The sequence below is a fragment of the Pyrus communis genome, chromosome 1, assembly GCF_041283825.1.
Source record: "Pyrus communis isolate YQ-2024b chromosome 1, ASM4128382v1, whole genome shotgun sequence".
Taxonomy (NCBI): domain Eukaryota; kingdom Viridiplantae; phylum Streptophyta; class Magnoliopsida; order Rosales; family Rosaceae; genus Pyrus; species Pyrus communis.
The window spans coordinates 804,981-825,262 of NC_142565.1; the positions used below are offsets into that span (position 1 = coordinate 804,981).

At 37.7% G+C, this 20,282-nt stretch overlaps 2 protein-coding genes across 3 annotated transcripts; one reads left to right on the forward strand and one right to left on the reverse strand.

Moving 5' to 3' along the window:
• Positions 1-1,681: 1,681 nt before the first annotated feature.
• On the forward strand, positions 1,682-5,092 carry LOC137720643 (uncharacterized). Its single transcript, XM_068459732.2, has 8 exons — positions 1,682-2,149; positions 2,592-2,736; positions 2,815-2,983; positions 3,321-3,591; positions 3,782-4,047; positions 4,129-4,344; positions 4,464-4,566; positions 4,664-5,092. The coding sequence occupies exons 1-8, from the start codon at positions 1,999-2,001 to the stop codon at positions 4,723-4,725; spliced, it is 1,383 nt and encodes a 460-aa protein (XP_068315833.2). The 5' UTR covers positions 1,682-1,998; the 3' UTR covers positions 4,726-5,092.
• A 1,381-nt stretch (positions 5,093-6,473) lies between these two features.
• On the reverse strand, positions 6,474-16,275 carry LOC137720220 (MAG2-interacting protein 2). 2 transcript variants are annotated; one of them, XM_088690741.1, is made up of 12 exons: positions 16,018-16,275; positions 15,859-15,907; positions 15,554-15,727; positions 14,616-14,817; positions 14,311-14,504; positions 12,909-13,896; positions 11,873-12,831; positions 11,687-11,775; positions 11,240-11,599; positions 9,880-11,104; positions 9,463-9,719; positions 6,474-9,368 (listed from the first exon to the last, which is right to left on the reverse strand). In XM_088690741.1, exons 1-12 carry the CDS (start codon positions 16,099-16,101, stop codon positions 6,810-6,812), a joined length of 7,140 nt encoding a protein of 2,379 aa, XP_088546867.1. In that variant the 5' UTR covers positions 16,102-16,275; the 3' UTR covers positions 6,474-6,809. The 2 variants fall into 2 exon arrangements, with proteins under 2 accessions (XP_088546867.1, XP_068315360.1); XM_068459259.2 differs by having other exon boundaries at positions 9,463-9,728.
• Positions 16,276-20,282: the final 4,007 nt, after the last annotated feature.

The window sequence follows — 20,282 nt, forward strand, 5'->3', positions numbered from 1 at the left end:
CACACCAAAAAATAATGAAAGTTTTAATGAAACACTCCCGATACTGTTTATTTTTAGCGAAAAATCATATTTTTAATTTTTCCTGATATTATTCATTATACCTTTATTTGTCATTTTTCATTAAAACTAAAGTTTTTTTTTTTTTTTTTGGACTTTTCGTTCGTTTTCCTAAAAATCAATGCTCTTAAATCACCATCCGTTGACTCAATAGGAGCAAATTCTAAATCCACATCACGGTTCATTCTGAATTTGATTCATTTCGCGTGTAAATCGCATGATCGTGGTTGTAGGAGACTGAAATGCCTCTAAGTATTTTCTGCCTCTAAAAAGGTGTACTGTCGTGACTTAGCACCAGATGATCTCCTTTGAACCTGCCTCCTATCTACCTTTGTTCTTGTTCTTTGTCATATCAATACTATTTTATAAAATTTTATAATTATTAAGTGGACGGAGAGGGCTCGAAATTATTACAACGGAAAATGAATCTTAAATCTGAGACGCATGGATAGAAATCCAACACTTTATCAACTAGAATATTAGATCACATGTAAATATCCATACTACTCGTACACGGCATGTCTACTTATTTAAAGTAAAGCCGAAAACTGATTGAAAGGGATGGATTATGGATTTGCATGTGAGTACATGATGCAGAGTAACGGAAGATATGCTGTTAAGTTGGAGGAATCCCATTTCTTATTAATTCTAAATGAGGTATTATACAAGATTAGTGATAACACCTCATTCTATTTATTTTCACTTTCGAAATTATTTAGACTAAGGGAATGAGAAGTGAGTCGATTAAACCTCACAATGGGCTAGCAATAATGTAGTTTATGAATTAGTGATAACAAATGATATTATCTAAACTAAGAGGGTGGAGAGTGAGTCGATTAAACCTTACAATAGATTGGCAAATAACGTGGTTCAAATTCGCTTTTAGTGAGAATCGAACCTAAGACCTCGTCGAATGCTCTTTGTAAATATCTCAGGGATCCTCCAATTACATCCGTTGATCGTACATCGTGCGGCCAATTTTCGTCGGGTACAGTCTATATTCGATTTTAAATAATAAAAAATTACAATGATTTCTGATTGCACGATGTACGATGGACGGATGTGATTTGAAAATCTTCGAAAACTTCGTAAAAAGGACCCGGCGAGAATTCTCGCTCAAAAAAGGAGGCAGATTCTCTGCCCTCCCACTTCCCGTGCCCTCCCATGCCCTCCTGTTTGTGTGGTCACGGTTAAGTCACGTCAACATTTTATATTACTATTCCTTTTTATCTTATTATCTCTATAAAAAACAATATAAAATGTTGACGTGATTTAACCGTGACCACACAAAACAGGAGGCAGGGGAAGTGGGAGGGCAAAGAATCTGCCCCCTTAAAAAAAGAGGTGGATTGTCTGCCCTCCCATTTTCATACTCTCCTCATGACCCTGTAATGTGTGGTTAAGGTAAAGTCACGTCAACATTTTATATTAATTTTTTATAGAAATAATAAAACAAAAAGTAATAGGAATATAAAATATTAACGTTGCTTAACTGTGACCATACAAATAAAAAAACATGAAAAGAATATGGAAATAGGAGGGTATACAATCCACCTCCCTCAAAAAAACCCACCGACACCAACAAACTCTACGTCATGAATCTGATGTCGCCACGTGTCACTTCACTCCAAGTGGAACATCTTAAATTACAATACCACGTGCAGTGCGTTTCTCCTGCTGCCTCATCCTCAGGATTGTCCTGCACTCGCACTCTTCTCCCCATCTGTTTCCAAAGTCAAAACACTTCAGTAAACGTACAGCCGTGCGATGCATCGTTACAGATTGTAGAAACAGAAGACGGATGCAGAGGATCAGAGCTCAATCGTCTTCTTCCTCTTTTGCTATATTAACCATATCTCTCTACACGTACCTTAAATTCTCACTCCTCTCCTCTCTCTCTCTCTGCTCTCCCTTTCTATCTCTAGAGTGCAGTGAGTAACAATGGAGGTTTTCTACTACATGGTGTTCGGGATACTAGCGGTGGTGGTGGCCGCGGCGGAGCTCAGCAAGAGCAACAAAGACCGAATCAACACCCCGTCAACTTTCAACGTCTTCAAGAACAATTACCTTTTCGTTTACTCTCTCATGATGGGTAAGCCCACTAGATCTCACCCAAATTATCATTTCTCTCAATGCGTGTATGTTCGTTTTCAAATGTATGTGCCTTGGTTTGGTGAATTTTGATCCGATCTGATGCGATTAGTGAGTTGTATTGAGTTTCTAAGTGGAAATTTAAGCACCCATTTGCGAGATCTGCGTGTTCAATATGTTTTCTGATAGTTTTGATTGACTTGTTCATGGTTTTTAGAAGAATCTTGGGATTTGTTCATCGTTTTTCTGATTGAAAAATATGCTGGCGTTGCTTTGATTTTAACTATTTTCTTTTGGTTTCTTCTGAATTGGTGAATAGGAAGTTGGATCTGAGCTGCACTTGGTTGTAATTTGAGTGGATTTAGTTAATTATATAGGAACTTCTCTAATTGAATGAACAATTGGTTTAAATTACTGACAAATTAATGGTTATATGGCAATAGCTGGGGACTGGTTGCAGGGTCCTTATGTCTACTACCTGTACACTACGTATGGATACGGAAAAGGCGACATCGGACAGCTTTTCATTGCTGGTTTTGGCTCTTCCATGTTGTTTGGAACAATTGTTGGATCTCTGGCAGACAAACAGTGAGTTTTCGCTCTAATATCTGTTAAATGGTTCCATGATTGTTCGATAATTTTTAGCTGATGTTGTCGTGAATTCAGGGGCCGAAAGAGGGCGTGCATCACTTATTGTATAACTTACATACTGAGCTGCATCACCAAGCATTCTCCTCAGTACAAAGTTTTGATGTTGGGGCGTATTTTGGGTGGCATTGCCACATCACTTCTATTTTCAGCATTTGAATCATGGCTTGTTGCAGAACACAACAAGGTAACGCGTCATTGCTCTGCCCTTCGTTGTTTTTTAAAATCGTTTGCTCACAGATCCACTCTAGATGTGTGGTTTTAGTGGATGATTACTTCACCAAAAGGGTACTACTATTATGCTCATTAACTTATATCAGAAAGAAAAATGGTTGCTTGAGGCACAAAATTTGTTGCCTTTGTATTTTGTTTGGACTTCATTATTTGTTACACATAGGCATTGAGTTTGACTAGGCGCTGTTTCCCTTGGTTGGGGGCGTGAACTGTGAAAATTTGATTGATTTCGAACTTTTAACCCCTTGTATCAATAAATCTTAGATCTGATCTTCCTCTTGACTGTGCAGAGAGGTTTTGAACAACAATGGCTGTCAATTACATTCTCTAAGGCAATATTTCTTGGCAATGGTGTTGTTGCTATCTTGGCTGGGTTGCTTGGAAATACACTGGTCGATGCACTGGCTCTTGGGCCTGTGGCACCCTTCGATGCTGCTTCGTGCTTTCTGACAATTGGAATGTTTGTAATTTTATGCACATGGACAGAGAATTATGGAGATCCTTCAGAGAGCAAGGACTTGTTTACGCAGTTCCGGGGTGCTGCTGTTGCCATTGCTTCTGGTATACTATAAACTTAAGCTAATATTTTTGGATGATAAATTGTGTATGTTTAATGGTCGGCTGTGGTGTTTGCCCCTGCATAACTCCAACCATTCTTGTCATTCCGTTTACAACCTCATGGTCTTTTCACCTGTGTTCTATAAGTTATATTCTCCGTCTCATTTATTATTATCTTTTTTACGTGGTTCAGATGAGAAAATCGCATTACTGGGTGCCATACAGTCTCTATTTGAAGGTTCGATGTATACCTTTGTGTTCCTATGGACTCCTGCTCTGAGCCCCAATGAGGAGGACATTCCACATGGTTTTATTTTTGCCACTTTCATGTTGTCTTCAATGCTTGGAAGCTCCCTTGCATCCCGGTTGATGGCTCACCAAACACCTAGAGTAGAGAGCTATATGCAGATTGTCTTTGCCGTCTCAGCTGCCTCTCTCCTGCTTCCCATTGTGACTGGTGTATGTTGGGATTCTGGTGTATTGTTTTCTTATTTATTCTAAGTTGTCGTGCTGTCCCCTAACTTTGCTAATTTCCAACAGATCTTGGTAGCACCTTCCAATGTGAAAGGAGGGAGCATCTCTTTTGCTGGTTGCATCCAGCTTCTCGGATTCTGTGCCTTTGAGGCTTGCGTAGGACTGTTCTGGCCATCCATTATGAAGATGAGATCGCAGTACATCCCCGAGGAGGCCAGGAGCACGATCATGAACTTCTTCCGCATTCCTCTCAACATTTTTGTCTGCGTTGTGCTGTATAATGTATGTTACAGTTCTTGGTCGTTTATCAGAGTATATCTTAGGAACATGATGTTGTCATGTACGTGTGCTCAGTCCACCTCTTCTGTAACCAACCAGTTGGTTTCGTTTGTATTTTGCAGGTTGATGCATTTCCAATGACTGTTATGTTTGGTATGTGCTCGATCTTCCTCTTCATAGCATGTCTCTTGCAGAGGCGCCTCATGGCGATTTCAGACAAGCCCAGTAAGTCATTTTTTCGCTCAATCCATAGCCTAATCCTAGACAAGCTTCCCTTATATTTTTCGTTCTTATGGTCGGAACTATTTGATTCTGTCAACAGAGAGTGAAGATCGGGCATCAATGAAGGAGAGGGACAGCGAGGCAGAGCCGTTAAACATATAATCGATGCTGAGCTGACAGACCGGACTTTTGAGAGGTTAAAGAGAACGACCTCATCCGTTCAAATCCGTTCAACATACTAGTAAAGTTCCCGTTAACTAAGGGTATATTCAATTTCGAAACGTTAAGGATGCAGAATGTGTGAGGAAAACAGTGGTCTACCCAGCAAAGATGGGTAACGAAGAAGATCCGGTTGAAAGTTTATTGCGAAATTTCGGGGAAGGAAAATCATCTCTTCTTGTAATGCCATTGTTGTTATTCTTTTACAGCATCCAAATAGCCTCTCTCATATTTTTCTTCATTAACATTGAAGTGTTAAGTGTACCTACGAATTACGATTAGCTAAATGCAATTTTGTTTTATCATTTTAGTTTTTGTCTTCAAAACCGACCGCAATAGCGTTATAGGATTCATACAATCAATCTCACTTAGTAGAAAAAGGTTTTGTTGTTGTTGTATCTTAGTTTTTGTCTTCTACAAAATTAGACTGCAGCTTTTGATTTATGTAAACCCAACAGTCAGCTTTTCGGTTTAAAAATTAAATATAAAATATTTGTATGACTCCATAAATGGTAAGACCGTCTCCAAATACAAAAAAGATCCTGCGAGAATTCAAGTCACATTTTTCCCAAAAATCGTGAGTTTCACAACTTTTGATCTATTATCCAAAATTTACGAAAATCTTCTTTAAAAAAAAAAAAAAAAAAACGCTATTCTCTTGCCATTTTCACCGCACCATGAAATTTATCTAGGCCATCTCTAGCCCTTGGAGACAAAGCTTAAAAATTTAAGTTAGAAAATTTTAAGCCCCCCATAAACTATTTTGTTCTTCCTGTCCTTATAGCTTAAAATTTTAGTCCGAGATTATTAAATAAGGCTTTTTAGCCAAAATGGTCCCTGAAATTTGCAATCAATAGAAATGGTCATTGAGAATGTTCACCATCAATCATTTTGGCTTTTCCGTGCAAAATTATGTTAAATAAGGATCAAAATAACAAATATACCCTCATTTTATTAAATAATAGGCCAAAATGATTTGATAAAAATTAAGGGTATTCTAGTTATTTTATTCTTATTTAATGGAGGTTTTTCACCAAGGATCAAAATGATTGATGATGAACAATCTCATGACCAATTCTATTGATTTGAAATCTCAGAGACCATTTTGATTAAAAAGCCATTAAATAATGATTTTAGCTTAATTTTTATTTTTTCAGTAACTTTTTTGAAAAGAAAATTTATGTAGATTATCCTAATTTATTTTTATGAACATTTTAATCTAAAAAATATTAAAATTTCGATAAGTACTTTAAAATCATACGAATAATTTTGGACGTTAGATGTAATTTTTCAACCGTCAAATCTTTTTTTTTTATCATTAAATTTGATCTCATTTGATTACAATCGTTAGATTATAAGTAAAAAAACACAAAAACGTCTGAAATATAACAATTTAGCGGGTCCATAATATAGCCATGCTTAAATCCTGAAGAAATTAAGATGATCAAAACCTTATTCCTGTACAATGAGAATCCCTTCACTATTTTTGAAATCGCGATTGGGATCATTGGTTTTTTCAATTCAACTTCAGATACGGTGACGATGGAGGCTCAATCCAAGCAGCAGGATTTCACCAGAGAAATTTGTATACATTTTTATTTTTGAATGGAAAACACACAAATTTTACAGAAACTCAATGATCTACCTTTCACACAGTCTTTGTCGATTTTTCGAATTTATACAAAAAAAACTACAAAACTCATGCCTTCAATTTAGTTTTATATGGAGATAATATTACACTCCGACCCTTGAGTCTTGGAGATCATCTGTAAGATTTATACGGACACATAAATTACATCTCCGATCCTGGCAGGATCAGTACGGACACTCACCCTGTACATCATCTGTATTCCTATCGTAAAACAATACATACGGTGTATAGTCTACATCCCGAGCTACATTTTCAAACACTGCCTAACAAGGATCTAAACATACAACTCCTGCTCCTAACGCTAAACCATTACGATTCTGACTGCGAAAAAAAAAACAGGTAACGCAAGAAAGTATGAAAAGTTCATCGTACCTGTTCATCTGACTTGAGTTGGAAGCAATGACAATGCGGTCCGGATCAGGTTTTCCAACTCGCCTCTCAAACAAGAAACAGTATTGTTCAATGTTTCCGGTGAATGTGTCTCATCAAGCGGGTCGTGTAGTACATGGAGCTGCACCTCCAAAAACCGACTGAGACTTGCCTCCGCAACATTAACAAGACCAAGCGATGCATTTGTGTGCATAAATTTTGTAACCATGAGTCCGGCTAGAAGTTGCTGATCTGCCTTCACAAGCTCTGATATAAAACAGGGGAAGAGCATTCTTCTAAAAAGCAACGGCCATCTCTCGTTTTGCACTTGAGCTGCTTGAAACTTGTGGGATATGTTCCCGACCAAATAGCAGATATAAGAGAGAGTGTTTCCGTACGAAGAATTGGAGATGATAGTGGGTAAAACCCCGGAGGATAATACCAGCAATAATAACTCATGGTCACCGCCAATCGAGTCAGAGATGCCTTCTTGCTTCAACTTGTCTTCAACAGCAGCCAAACACCGCAACTGTAGTGATTCAAAAGGCAGTAAAAGCACCAGCTTTAAAGCCACGAAACAATCTCTTTCAAGAAGAATCTGGCTCAAGCTCCTTGCCCCATCTTCATCAAGCAATATCCCATTTGATTTCGGTAGGGAATGATCAATTAGTCTGACAACATCTTTAAATTGGGAGAGCGTTGCAAGTTTTTTGAAAATCTCCAACCAACATGCATGCAAAGGGTGAACGGAAAAGGATGTTTCCTTCTCCTTCACAGGAGATTCTGTCTCCTGAAAACTCTCCCAGCAATCGTCCCACTTATCATCCCAATCATTTCCAGCCTCAGGAGCTTCTAAAGAGGCTTTCTTATCTTCCCTCACCGAGAAAAATCCTTCCCACTCCCCTAACATGGCTAGCAAAGAATCAACATGAGAATATGTTTGTGCAGCATCACACAGCTTCAGAAAGCAAGAAACAGCAGTCTCTTGATTTGAGAGATCATCGGGGGTAACTTCCATGGTGGGTGATATGGTTGCCACAAGCTGTGTCGATTTGAGGGCAACTAATGTACTTGTAAACCTGTTAGATGTATCATTATGATCTGCCGACCCCTGATTAGCAGTCTCACTATTTTGACTTGCAAAGTGCACCTCGTCCCATCCTTCCCACGGGATAATCCTAGCAGACAAACCCTTGATACTTTTACCTGTGAGGTATTGCATAAGCTCTAAAGTATAAACTCGAACTGAACCCGGCAGCTGCAGGTTTTCAGAGAACTTAGCCATTCTTTTCCAAACTAGATGCCTCACCCTATCTAAATCTTGTAAATCACCTTCTAATTTACTCAAGGAGGATAGTAGCTGATATAATTTCTCATATTCCTGGGATCCATGGGTAACCACATCCCGCAAAATGCTGTCCAAAATATATAAGTAGAGAAGGGGAAGTTCCTGGATTTCAGTGTCTCCGGCCAAAGTGGAACCCGTTGGACCCCCTACTACCGCTTGGGAAAATACTTCAGACACAAATCCAAACCCACAACCAGAAAAAATCACAGCTCTACAGAACATACAAGGTTCGGAAGGAGAGTCACCAATTAAACCATGATTGACAAAGCTGACAATTGTAGCCCAGCCTTGACTCGGTGAGACAGTGTCTTCTATTACCAGCCTCATGAAAACCTTTAGATAACATGCTAAGCAATCTAGATTGAGCCTGAGATTTTCTCCGACATCCTCATGGGATGCAATTTCCTTCATCTCCTCAATCAATCTTATCCAAAAGTTCAAGACAATTATTAGACACTCTTGCCATGCTGAGTTATCTGGTAGAGTCCCATAAGAACCCAAAAACGGTATGATTATTGTGAAATACCGCTTCATAATGTTCAAAGAATCTAAATGTGCCAAGAGTCTCATATACTTTCTGCAACATTCATAGCTCTGCTCAAGTTGACATATTAAGATTTGAAGGTTTTCAGTGCTTTTCGCAACCGAATCAGTTCCAGCTTTGGTTTCCAAAGTTGCCAACAAACTCAAAATATAATGTTTGTAGATATCCTGCCATGTTATCAGACCCTCCGACACTGGGTTGGGATATATACTGGCAAGTGTCTCTACCATCTTTGCCAAGGCTTCCAAGCTACCATCATATACGTGCACGTACACTTCATGCCTTAAGCACTTAAAGTTCAAACCACCTAATCCAGCAATATTTTTGAAGTTAAGGTTCGCAATAAAGGAGACTCTTCTGCACTCTTGTTCCATTAACTTGTAAAAACGAGATAATCCAAAACCAGATAAATGCACTTGATCAGGGTGTATAATTGGTAATTTTTTTCTGTTTTCTTCCAGTTGCAAGTAGCAGCCAGAAAGCAGACCAAAGACGTAAGCAAGCCGCACTTTATGGCATCCATCAATTGCAGGGTATACAATAAATGAAACAGCTTTGATGGTTTCCACAGCATAGCCAACTATTTCACCTTTAAATTCCGAAATTTCACAAGTTATATCATAATTGGTCCAAACCTCAGAAACAAGGACAGAACTCAAATAACACAAAAAGACCTGCAAGGAAACAATAGATCACTATCACTAAATGGGGGAAAAAGTCATCTCTATGTTATAGAATTCAGAGATGTAAGCCTACAAAGCTGCCTACCTGTGAACGGTTCAAGCTGTATTCATCAGCTAATGTTAAAACATCCTTCAAAATGTGCTTCTTCTCTAACTTGACTGAATCAATCAAGGGAAGCATAACACTCTTAATATAATTAAAGTCCTGAGACAAAAAGCGTACTGTGTCAACACCAGGGATTATTTTCTCTAATGCTCTACAACGATCTGCAACACGCTTTTGGTCTTCTAATTTTAATTTCCATTCCCTCCAAAAGGTAGACTGCACCTTGTCAAATTTGCCTATTTCACCTGAATCCAATAAAACAACATAAGAAACCATGAACTCCTTATCATTGTAAAAATGTACATGCATCAATAATATTACTCTATTTTCACATTTCCACTGCTTGGAGCTTTAAGATGATAGCATAGCAAATTGTAAATATGTGTAGCAGATTACCTGTGCGTTTTTCTTTAAACTTCCTTAGTAGCAGCTCCCTCCTTTGCGTAGGATCTTCACACTCAAATGCTGAACTATACAACAATCTATATGTCATCCCCACATTCATGATGCTAGAAACTTCTTGGTAATCCTTCCTTGTTCTAAGCTGCTCCTCTATCACTTCAACCCCACTCACAGCATCCAACAGATTCAACAGAAAGGAGCAACCCACTATGTCTTCCTCTTCGGTAACAGGTGGTTCAATTATTGATTTTGCCAGAGACGCAACCACATTGTCGGTAGGAGCAAAACCATTTCTCGCCAACCAGGACAGAATGGTCACTAGAGCCTGTGTTCTTACACTGACATATTGCTTTCCAGGAACCAAGTTACCACTCGACTTCTTACTGTGTTCTCTATTCGTACTTAGCTCAAGCAGCCATGGAAGTTGCAGGGCAGAAAATGTCAAAAAATTTCCATTTTCTCTCAAAACAGATTCCCAGTTCGTTCCATTAACAGGCAAGTTTTTAGCAACAGCAGAAAGTACAGTTTTTATGTTATCAAGATAGACTTCTTGATCGTCGCAACCAGCTCCTTCAACCATTTCTAAGCAACCTTTTAGGTTGATTATATCTTGAATAGCATGGACTGGACCCGTAATAACCGAGGAGCCTTGAATTGAGAAATCTGGACATTTTGTCCCTGACAACATCATTAATGTCTCACATTGACCTTGCAAATCAAGATCCTTCCATGCACGGAGCAACTCACTCACGGATTCCTCATCGCAATTGCTCAAAGCAAAACCCAGTAGCTGCTTTCGAGAATTCATATCCATGTTTTCAAGTGCAGGACCCCTTGCTATTGCAGCACATAAGTCCCAAATGTGACCATGCCCCTTCTTAGCCAAAACAAGACATAGGTCCAGAGCCAATTGGAGATCACCAGCAACTGCAGCTTCTCTGGCAATAGCTTCCTGAACAGAAGATATGTGGTCTGGAGAGCTCAATCCAAGAAGTTTCGCAATCTCAATGAGTTCATCACCATGTAAAAATGCACCACTTTGGCGTGTGATTGCCATTTTGATTATCTCCATTGGATCTTTTATTTGCGTGAATTGCATGGGTAAGAGAGTCACTCCAAGGCTGGGAAGTGTAACTGTAAGTGCCTCAATAATATCAGACTCTATTCTGACATTTCCACTGCTTGGAAATAAATTGAGGCATTCCTTAGCCTTCCAGATCTGAAAAAAGTTGTACACTGATTAAGTAATACAATAGTAAGTATTGATGTGCTACCATATCAAAATGTTTAAATGTATCGTTGCGTGCTTGAATATCATTAATCATCAGCAAACATCAGGCATCTTGATACTTACTTCAGGAGAAGAAAGACTTGAAGCTGAAAATAAATACTCCCTTGCAGAATGTATGACAAGATTTTCAGCCTTCGCTGATGCTAAAGCAACTGAACTTGTACCCTTCAGATAATTCCTCGCAAGAGAAAACTCCCCCGCTTTCAGCAGTCCTCGGCAAAATTCCATCAACATATGCTCCAGGTCCAGAAAAGGAAATGCCTTTTCCCTAATGCATTGCATATCACGCCACATGCTTGCCCAATCAGTATCTGATCGACCAGGCTGTTGACGTATAAATTTTGAAAGGGTAAGACGAAGAATTTGCTTTACACCTTTTCCATCTTCATGAGACTCTAGGAAAAAGTTCAGGGGCTTTGGCACCTGAAACCACGGAAAAATTGATTAAATGCAAAACATCAATACCCTAATACCACGAGAAACACTTCCCTTTCATGAAAGAATACAGACCTGATAAAATGAAAGGAGCCTCCCTACTTCAATGTGGCCTTCTGCCAATTTCAATCTTCTCTCAAGTCCATCAATATATATTTCACTACCTGTTCAGTGACAAAGATAGGTAAACATTCTTAAACAAAAACAAAAAACATATCTCATTGACTATCACACGAACCACAATGCCAAAGAAGCAATTACCTTGCATTTGTGGAAGCTTTGATAATATGGTTGCCATTGTACTCCACCTATCAGTAGATGTGCACAAATAAATGCACTGCAGAGCAGAGTCTATTGCTTCAACCTCATCCTTGAATAGGCTGTTACTCTGAAAATCGCTGCACCCTTCCTCTATTACCTGCAAGCAGATGTCCAATTTGTTCTCAGAAGCAGTTTCCTTCAGCCATCTAACCAGAAATGATTCAGCCTTGTTATGCTCTGTTGTAGGATGGTTATCTGCCGCCTGATCCTGTGACCTATCTTTCATAAATGGAATTGCCATATTATGTAGTCTTCCAATCATATTTTCTTTTTTAACTCCTTTAAGCATCAATCTGAACTTCTCATAGTCAGAGAACTTTTCCCACATGACAAGACTCAAGCTGGAATTTATTTCCGGATTACTGTCATCAGAATAAATAAGTTGGTGCAAGATTGAGACATCCTCATGAAACCTCTGCAACTTGTGTAGACCTTTGCGATTAGCAAAATCAAGCAAGCAAATGCAATTATCTAGCTGTCCACTACAACTATCAATATCTCTAGCTCTCTTCTTGTACCACATTGAAAGTTCACTAGTTGATGGCCAAACTGATGCTAAGCACTGCTTCAGTAGAGGTTCGGTCTGGATTTGGATACCAATTTCATGGTCCTTGGGTGATCTCTTTTTAAAACTTATCGTTTTCTCACATTCAACCCAATCTTCTTCCCTCACAGCTACATTTGTAGGGGGAGACCTCCCTGGAAGAAGCTGCCCGTATGTTTGTACAGGAACTGTTTCGGGGATAGCAGCTAAAATCTTCAAAACGCAAGAACCCAGTGAATAAGGATGACGCTTGAACAGGAGATTTAAGGCCCCAATCTTCCCACTTTCAGCGAGCATAACAGCAGCTTCACTTATAGGCATGGCTCGAAATTTGCTATATTCCTGCACAGAAAACCTGCGTAAAACTATGTCATTCAACTGTAGGTTAATGTTTCGCTATGATGAAAAAATAGTTTCGGATGATTACAATACCTGCCCATGTTTATCCCAAGAAAGGTCTCCAACTGGTCTCTGAATTGTAATAACTGAAGTCTAGCCATACGGAAATCCCAAATTTGGCTACATTCATCATTTTCTGATTCAGAAAACCCATACTGGTTAGTTAGGTTCAGCCCATATGCAAGTAAGGTCCTCACAGCATCTTCTGTAGGTCCAACTTTGTCAACACATTCGGAGAGTAAAAAAGTTTTGTCCTTAATTTTTGATAGAAAGGTACTTATTTCCTTTGTTCCTTGGCTTGACTGCAACCACTGGGACTTTACAACTTCATCCTTATCCAACCCATGACAATCAGCAAAATCCAAGGCAGCCTGATACTTTTCATTTCTAATCAAAATATTATACATCTCCCTGATGGATCTTTCAGAAAATGATACAAGGCTCCAGTTCAACGAAGAAATGTAAATTTGGTCAAGGCTGTCCACCACAATATGCTCCATACTATGTGAAGCATTAGTTTTCTTTGAGTCAGATCTCTCTTCAGATGACAGAGTCTCCAAAAGAAACAGGTTTCCTTGAAACAGATTTATTCTGTCTATAACTGGCTTAGAATATACAGTTCCATTTTCCTGAACTTTCAAGCCACTAAGGATGTCAAGCATGGTAACAACGCCACACCTTTTTGCAAAAGTAAGGATGTGGTCAGACCACCAAGTAAAATCCACAATGTCACTTAAATATTCCCCTTCTCCACTTGATAAATTATTGGTCACTTCTGACCCGCATCTCTCTCTGCATATAAAATTGGAAAGTGAAGAGCATTCTTTATCCAGCTTAAATACGTGCAAACATCCTGTGACATCTAAAGTACCAACAAATTTGGCCTGTGGAGAGATTAGCACCTTTGGATATACTAGCTGAATTCCTTTTGGTTTCGAATAAAAACCCTCAAACTGAATGGTAACAAGCTGTTCCAAATCAACGATCCTACTTCTACGCCAGAGAGAAAGATAACAAGATCCTGGAAGAAAAAGAATACTTAATTAATAAGTAATTGATAAACTAATTGATAACTGTCAGTATCTTTTTTGCATATGAAATAATTAGCAATGAACTCTGAAAATCGGCACAAAAAAAAAAAAAAAAAAAAAAACATGATATGCAAATATTCAACCAACAACAAGATCTAGAGTGTTCTTCCATTCTTCCAAAAACATAAGAGCTCCCATTAAAAATAAGGCCATCAACAAAAGTTACTTGATCATCCAGATTCATGCAAAACTAATGCAGTAGATTTGTGTAAGATAATAATCTAAAACTTGCCATATTCAAGAAATGATATTAACCACATAAGGGCCCGTATAAATGAATATCTTCATGTATAAACATGTATAAGCTAAATGGAAAGTAGTAGGAATCATGAGAGAGTTGCAACCTGAGGTTAGTATGACACCAGCAAGCAAAGAAAGCTCTGGGTGGTAGTCAACGCAGAAAACATTGCAAGAGAGCTGCCCCTTTGCAGTTAACCCATTATGTGAGGTGCGTGCAGAATATATAGTGGAAATTGGATCCTGACTGATCTCAATATGCTGAAGGGAACCATCAGAGGTGACCACAATAAAGCTACACCTGAAAATATTTCATTAACTTCAACACATGAACCTCAAACCAGATAATCAAGACATTTTCTTGTAAGCATCATTTTTTCACGGGCTATGGACAGGGAAAAAAAAAACTTACAGACAAGATTTCTGTACGTCAGAATCGTCTTGCACAATCAGGCTTATTACTGGTAAAGATACTTTTAAATCCCTCCTTGCAATCCCTGTTATTTCATCACCGTTTGCTTTGATAAAATGTAGTGTATCAGTGTCATCAACAACTCCAAGAACATCATGACTTTCTGACCAAGTTCCTATTGTAAACGAAGTAAGGCTTCCACCTGATGGACAGAGCACAGATTAGATTCATTAGAAACTATCTTAATGAAAAAACACAACTAATGTAACATTCAAATTTGGATATAACGAAGAAAATCCAAATTTCTAAAGCATACATATCTCACATACGTCACAATGAAGAAACAATAGGAATCAACACAATACGTGTATCCACAAAAGTATACCAACTTCAAACCTCATTGACCAGTATTAATATGGTAATCCTACAAATTCCTCGTCATGATTTTCTGAAAAGACATGTTCCTTAATTAATTCTCTTTGGCGCCAATTTTGGACTCACTGTATACGGTGGACTACTATGGTTAGAGGTCTCATGGTCTACAACGAAACTACAATGTGACCGATATGGCTAGTTCACAATGAACGTACATATAAGTGTTCAGTAAAGAAAAACCATTTTTGCCTACCGCTACTAACTGGGTATTAATATTTCAAATATATCAGCTGACCATTACGGGGTACATTGGAAAAAGGGCACAGCAACCAAATATAATGCAGGTAATCAAGTTTATTAGTAAAGACCTCAACTTTGCAGGGAAACAAGTTTATAATCCAAACATTTCATTCAAAAACAACAAGAATGCCCGCCGGACGCCGATAACTTCAAGGCTGTAACTTTAATTTGGAACATTCAAAATGTGATGCAGCAAGATAACATTAGCTGATGCTTCCACAAATGCAAGGTCAACAAAATCAATGAAATACAACTTATCTTACTTGTAAAAGTGCCGCACGGCTTTGAGTATTCGTCCTCCTTCTGCAAAATCGTTATCTGATTTCCGGAAGCAACAGCCACACGCTCGCCTCTCGGAGAGATAAACAAAGATGCCAGCTTTCTCAATTTTCGTGGCTGTTTGTACTCGCTCCATTTATCCCTGAGCTGGCTCGCACCTTCATGGATCAACAGGGAACACAAATTCAATCAATTCGGCTTCCAGCGACATGATCACGCTCTCAAACACCATAATTCATCAAAAAAAAAAAACAAAATAAATAAATATTGAGAGAGAAAAAAAGTGAACCTGGAAGGGAAAGCAGTGATCGAAAGCTCCCTCTGCTGCCATTGTTTGCCTAAACTCCGTGAATAAATCGGAAACGAAAGAAAGTTAACAACTTTGATTAATTGAGTGATTAAGCAAAACATGGGGTTGATTAACTTGAAATTCAAGAACATTAAGAACCTGTTGAGGAGGGTAATTGGGAGTGTAGGGCCTCGTAATGTGAAGCCGTGCCTCGTAAAACACTGTGCGAGTTGCTTCGTCCATGGCGTAATGATTCGGCGTCGTTTTTCCACCCTCCAAGATCTCAAACACTTGACCTCAAAAACCACGCCCGCCATCTCAAATTCCACATTTTTTTACAGAGAGGAGAGGAGAGGAGAGGAGGGAGAGAGAGAAGACAGACGCACCACCATTTTTTCTCTTTCTTTTTTATTTTTTATTTTTTTGTGAGATTTTAACGAAAAGTTTACATTACTATTCACTTTAATGAAAAATTATATTTTTACATTAAAATGTTAATTCTATTACTATTCACTTTACCTTTTATTTTGTCCTTAAAACTTAAAGTTTTCAAACCTTTTTCATTAATTTTCTTTTATTTTTTTTTTTGTTGTAAAACGGTTCAAATATGTCGGGCCTGGGCCGAAATAAAAATTGGGCTTAAAGCGAAGAATTTAAGCTGGACCACTAGAATTGGGCTTGGATTTGGGGACCCGTTGGGTATCCTGGACGGGCATAGACCCATCGGGCCGTTATTGCGATGCGTTTTGAATGGGAGCCTTTTTCCTTTTCTTTTTTTCTTGATAAAACGATATTAGGGTTGGGATTTGTCAATTCATAATTTAGTATTGAACTTGCCACATAGAAACATTAAATTTAAGACATTTTATATATAAGTAAAAAAAACATCATCTGACTGTAATAAAGTGGGGATCAACTAAAGGTGGCAAATCAACTAGTGGGTTGTTAATGGGTATCCATTATGACTCATTTAGTTTGATTTCACCTTACACTATTGTCACTGCAAATCTCACATCGATATTATGGTGATATCAAATTAAACGGGTCTTAGCGGTACCCATTAACAACCTAATGAGTTAATTTGCCACTTCTAGAATGGACCCATTCTTAGATTCTTGTTAGAGATTTTTGGGTAATGCTTGGGAAACTAAATTTGTAGACAAAATATGCAAACCAAATTATGTGTCACCAATAGAAATGAGTTTATTTATCAACGTTTAAGTAATAATTCAATCATCAACTTCCATGTTATTTAGTTTACAAAATTTTGTCTACCCAAGACATTCTCCTATTCGTTTGTTTTTTTAACGTACGAATAATGTAGCATGAAAGTTACTACCCAAGAGATTCTCCTCTTCCTGAGGGTTTGAAAACAAACGCATTATGGATGATAATGATGGTGGAGGAATAATATTCGGATTGCTACACAGATTACAGCGGTTTGGTGCAAATTATTCTGCTGGGATAGTGTTGTTGCAAGTCAATTATCTACTATCAATTTCTTGAACCAAAAGAACTAGTTCATGCATGCAATGCAATGGAAGATTTTATTCTCTTACAAGAAGTGCCATATACGCGCAATGAAGTAGTTAACTCAACTAGCATATATATTCTTCAGCACTGGCTTCAAATCAAATGGATGAATTGGTGGAATATTTTGTGTCTATAATACATAATATATTCTGTCGTTTGGATACTAATTATCGGATCATATCATACGATAAAACAAAGTTCCAGCTTTTACGATTTCCAAAAGTCAGATAGACGAGAAATTTTTCTCACAACTTCTGATATTCCAAAAGTCATTTTCAAAGATGACCGTTCATGATCCCTAAACCATAACTTCTACTGTGTCTCTACTGCAACCCTAATATCAGTTCAAGCTCATGCTATATATAATGATCTTAACCGTAAAATTACCATGACAGATATTAGGGAACTCTGTGTGGAAAAAAATATCGTGACCATTCCTTTTATCTTTATATAATTGTAATGACTTTTTTTGGACTAGATGTTGCATAATATAATAGATGACCAAATAGCTACATGAATATCATGCATAAAATCTAAATACATATCATAGCATGCATTATAAAATAAATAATTAATCAAAGAAAATGTTTTATATGCACATACTTTCTTCTTTTTGCACATCCCTATTTCTATTTCTTCCCATAATTTTTCTTTGCTTTATTGAATCTCAATGTCAAAAATAAAGAGAGCATTGAATTAAAAATAAAAAATAAAAAAAATAAAAAAAAGAATGTACGAAAACCATATTGTTTATCAATTAAACATGTGACATGAAAATTAAGGACCACTGTTTCAAAGTAATCATAAACATATTAGGACCGTACGAATAAATCTAGAACTCTACAGTGACTCGGCGGCTAGCTGTTGCGCAGCTGCTTATACTATCTTAATTGGAACCAGATTCGCTCTAGATCCAAAGGAATTGAGCTCAATAATCAAATGATCTGAACCATTGAAATTTGATATAATGGTTCTAAATAGAGGGTTCCTCTAAAAATTATAATAATTGTAGCCGTTAGATCAAACTTCAATGGTTCGGATCATTTGATGACTTAGTTCCTTTGGATCCAGATAGGATCCGGTTCCATCTTAATTTTGTAAGAAAAACAAACCCTATTAAATTAGCTAGTTAGGGCAAAAGTATAAGTGCTCACTATCTCTCAGCTTTATTCTGTTGGAAGACTTTCCTTGTGTGTTTCAAGGACTATCATGCATGTTTAATTAACTAGTAAGTCCTCTTTTTGACCCCAAATGAAGGGATTTGAATTCAAAAGTAGCGAAAGAAAAAGAGTGGCAAGAGATTTCCAAAGTTGTTCCCTTTCTTGAAGAAGTAAAACTATATATTTTCTCTCTTCTTTTAGCTTTTAGATTTCGTGGCTTAGATTTGTAATTCCCGTATAGAATTAAGAAAGAGTGGGGTGTGCACTGAGGAATTTTTATGGATAAGGAAAATACAAGTCAGGCAATGTATAATTTTAGTTGTCATAATAAAGGTAGATGGAAATAATTAATATGTTGTATTTTTAAAGTATATATCAACAAATAAATAAATTTATGTGTTATAATTGTTAGCATCCACGGTACCATAGGATAGAAAAACACAAAGTAAGGTAAAAAGATAGACCCCTAGGATTTATATGGTGCAACATTTTCTACTTATGTCCACAAGGCAACGATCAATCTTCCACCATATCAAAACAATGGGTACAATAAGAACAATATTACCAAGCCCAAGACAAGGCTTGATGAATACAAGAAAGTGTAATAATCTAAATCTTACTCACACAATTTGTGGTGAAACACTCATTCTCAACCTTGGAGTGGAACAACTCTTGGAACTCTCACTCTCTCTCTTGGGGTGGTATGCTTGCTTTTGGATGATCCACAACGGTGAATGTCATCTCTTTTACATGCATGGATGGAACATCCTAGTGAGTCCAAGAATTAATTCCACCATTATCAACATTCATGCACCATCCAATGCAGTAGTCTTGGAACTCCATACGTAATTCATGCACCACATAGAGTTCCCATGTTTGATTATATGAACCAACCATTACATTCATTTGAATGTAGTATTCTCCAATGCATCATTAGCTCTCTATAGACTTCTAGAGATTTCAAACCATCTTTAGTAGGGGCTGGACCCATGGCATATATACCAACATTAATTTGAGTGAAATATTATAATTTATAATTAATGTTACGTGTCTGTGTTTCGTATACTTACTCCACCACAATGACGTCCAAGTCGAACGACATTGATGCCCTGGCATGTAATATTGGTGATCTTGATTAATCACGTGCCTCCATTATGTTATGCTACTGCTGATGGGGTTTTATTAAATAAAAAAGCTGATGAGAGAGGGGATGAAAGGGATTATAGTGTTAGTGGGATTCCTAAAGATAGGTTTATTAAAAATGTTCCTTCCTTATCCTATCTTGTCCTCCCTTACAGGAACCATCTGTAGCTTACCTAACTAATCAAGACGACCAGCAAGCTAAGCTCCTACATCCTCTTATATATAGAGGTGGAAGCTCCAATTCAGTATATCAAAAGCGCTTAAGCGTGTACTGGTACGAGCCTTAATACTTGTTTCTGCAAAAGTAGACATGGTGTGATATTGGTTCTGGCTCATATCTCTGATAACTAGCTTATCTTCGATCATAAATCGTCACGATTCACAACAAAGACTAGTACTACGCACTCTTTGAGACGAGCCGAACCAATATCACTCTTGTATGCTTCTTTGCATATACCTAGCGTGGTCGTTTGAGTTTATTAAGCAAAGGCCGCACCATCACTGAGGTTCGATGACTAGGGCTTCATACTCTCTCTCTCTCTCTCTCTCTCTCTCTATATATATATATATATATATCTCTATCTATCT

Bases quoted from the DNA above. Each gene is read 5' to 3' on its own strand.
- LOC137720643 (XM_068459732.2), top strand. From the start codon at position 1,999: ATGGAGGTTTTCTACTACATGGTGTTCGGGATACTAGCGGTGGTGGTG. The intron at 2,737-2,814 runs GTGAGTTTTCGC...TCGTGAATTCAG, and splicing joins GGATCTCTGGCAGACAAACA to GGGCCGAAAGAGGGCGTGCA. The intron at 4,048-4,128 runs GTATGTTGGGAT...AATTTCCAACAG, and splicing joins TGCTTCCCATTGTGACTGGT to ATCTTGGTAGCACCTTCCAA.
- LOC137720220 (XM_068459259.2), bottom strand. From the start codon at position 16,101: ATGGACGAAGCAACTCGCACAGTGTTTTACGAGGCACGGCTTCACATT. The intron at 9,729-9,879 runs GTAATCTGCTAC...TATTGGATTCAG, and splicing joins GTTTAAAGAAAAACGCACAG to GTGAAATAGGCAAATTTGAC. The intron at 9,369-9,462 runs GTAGGCAGCTTT...GTTTCCTTGCAG, and splicing joins ACAGCTTGAACCGTTCACAG to GTCTTTTTGTGTTATTTGAG.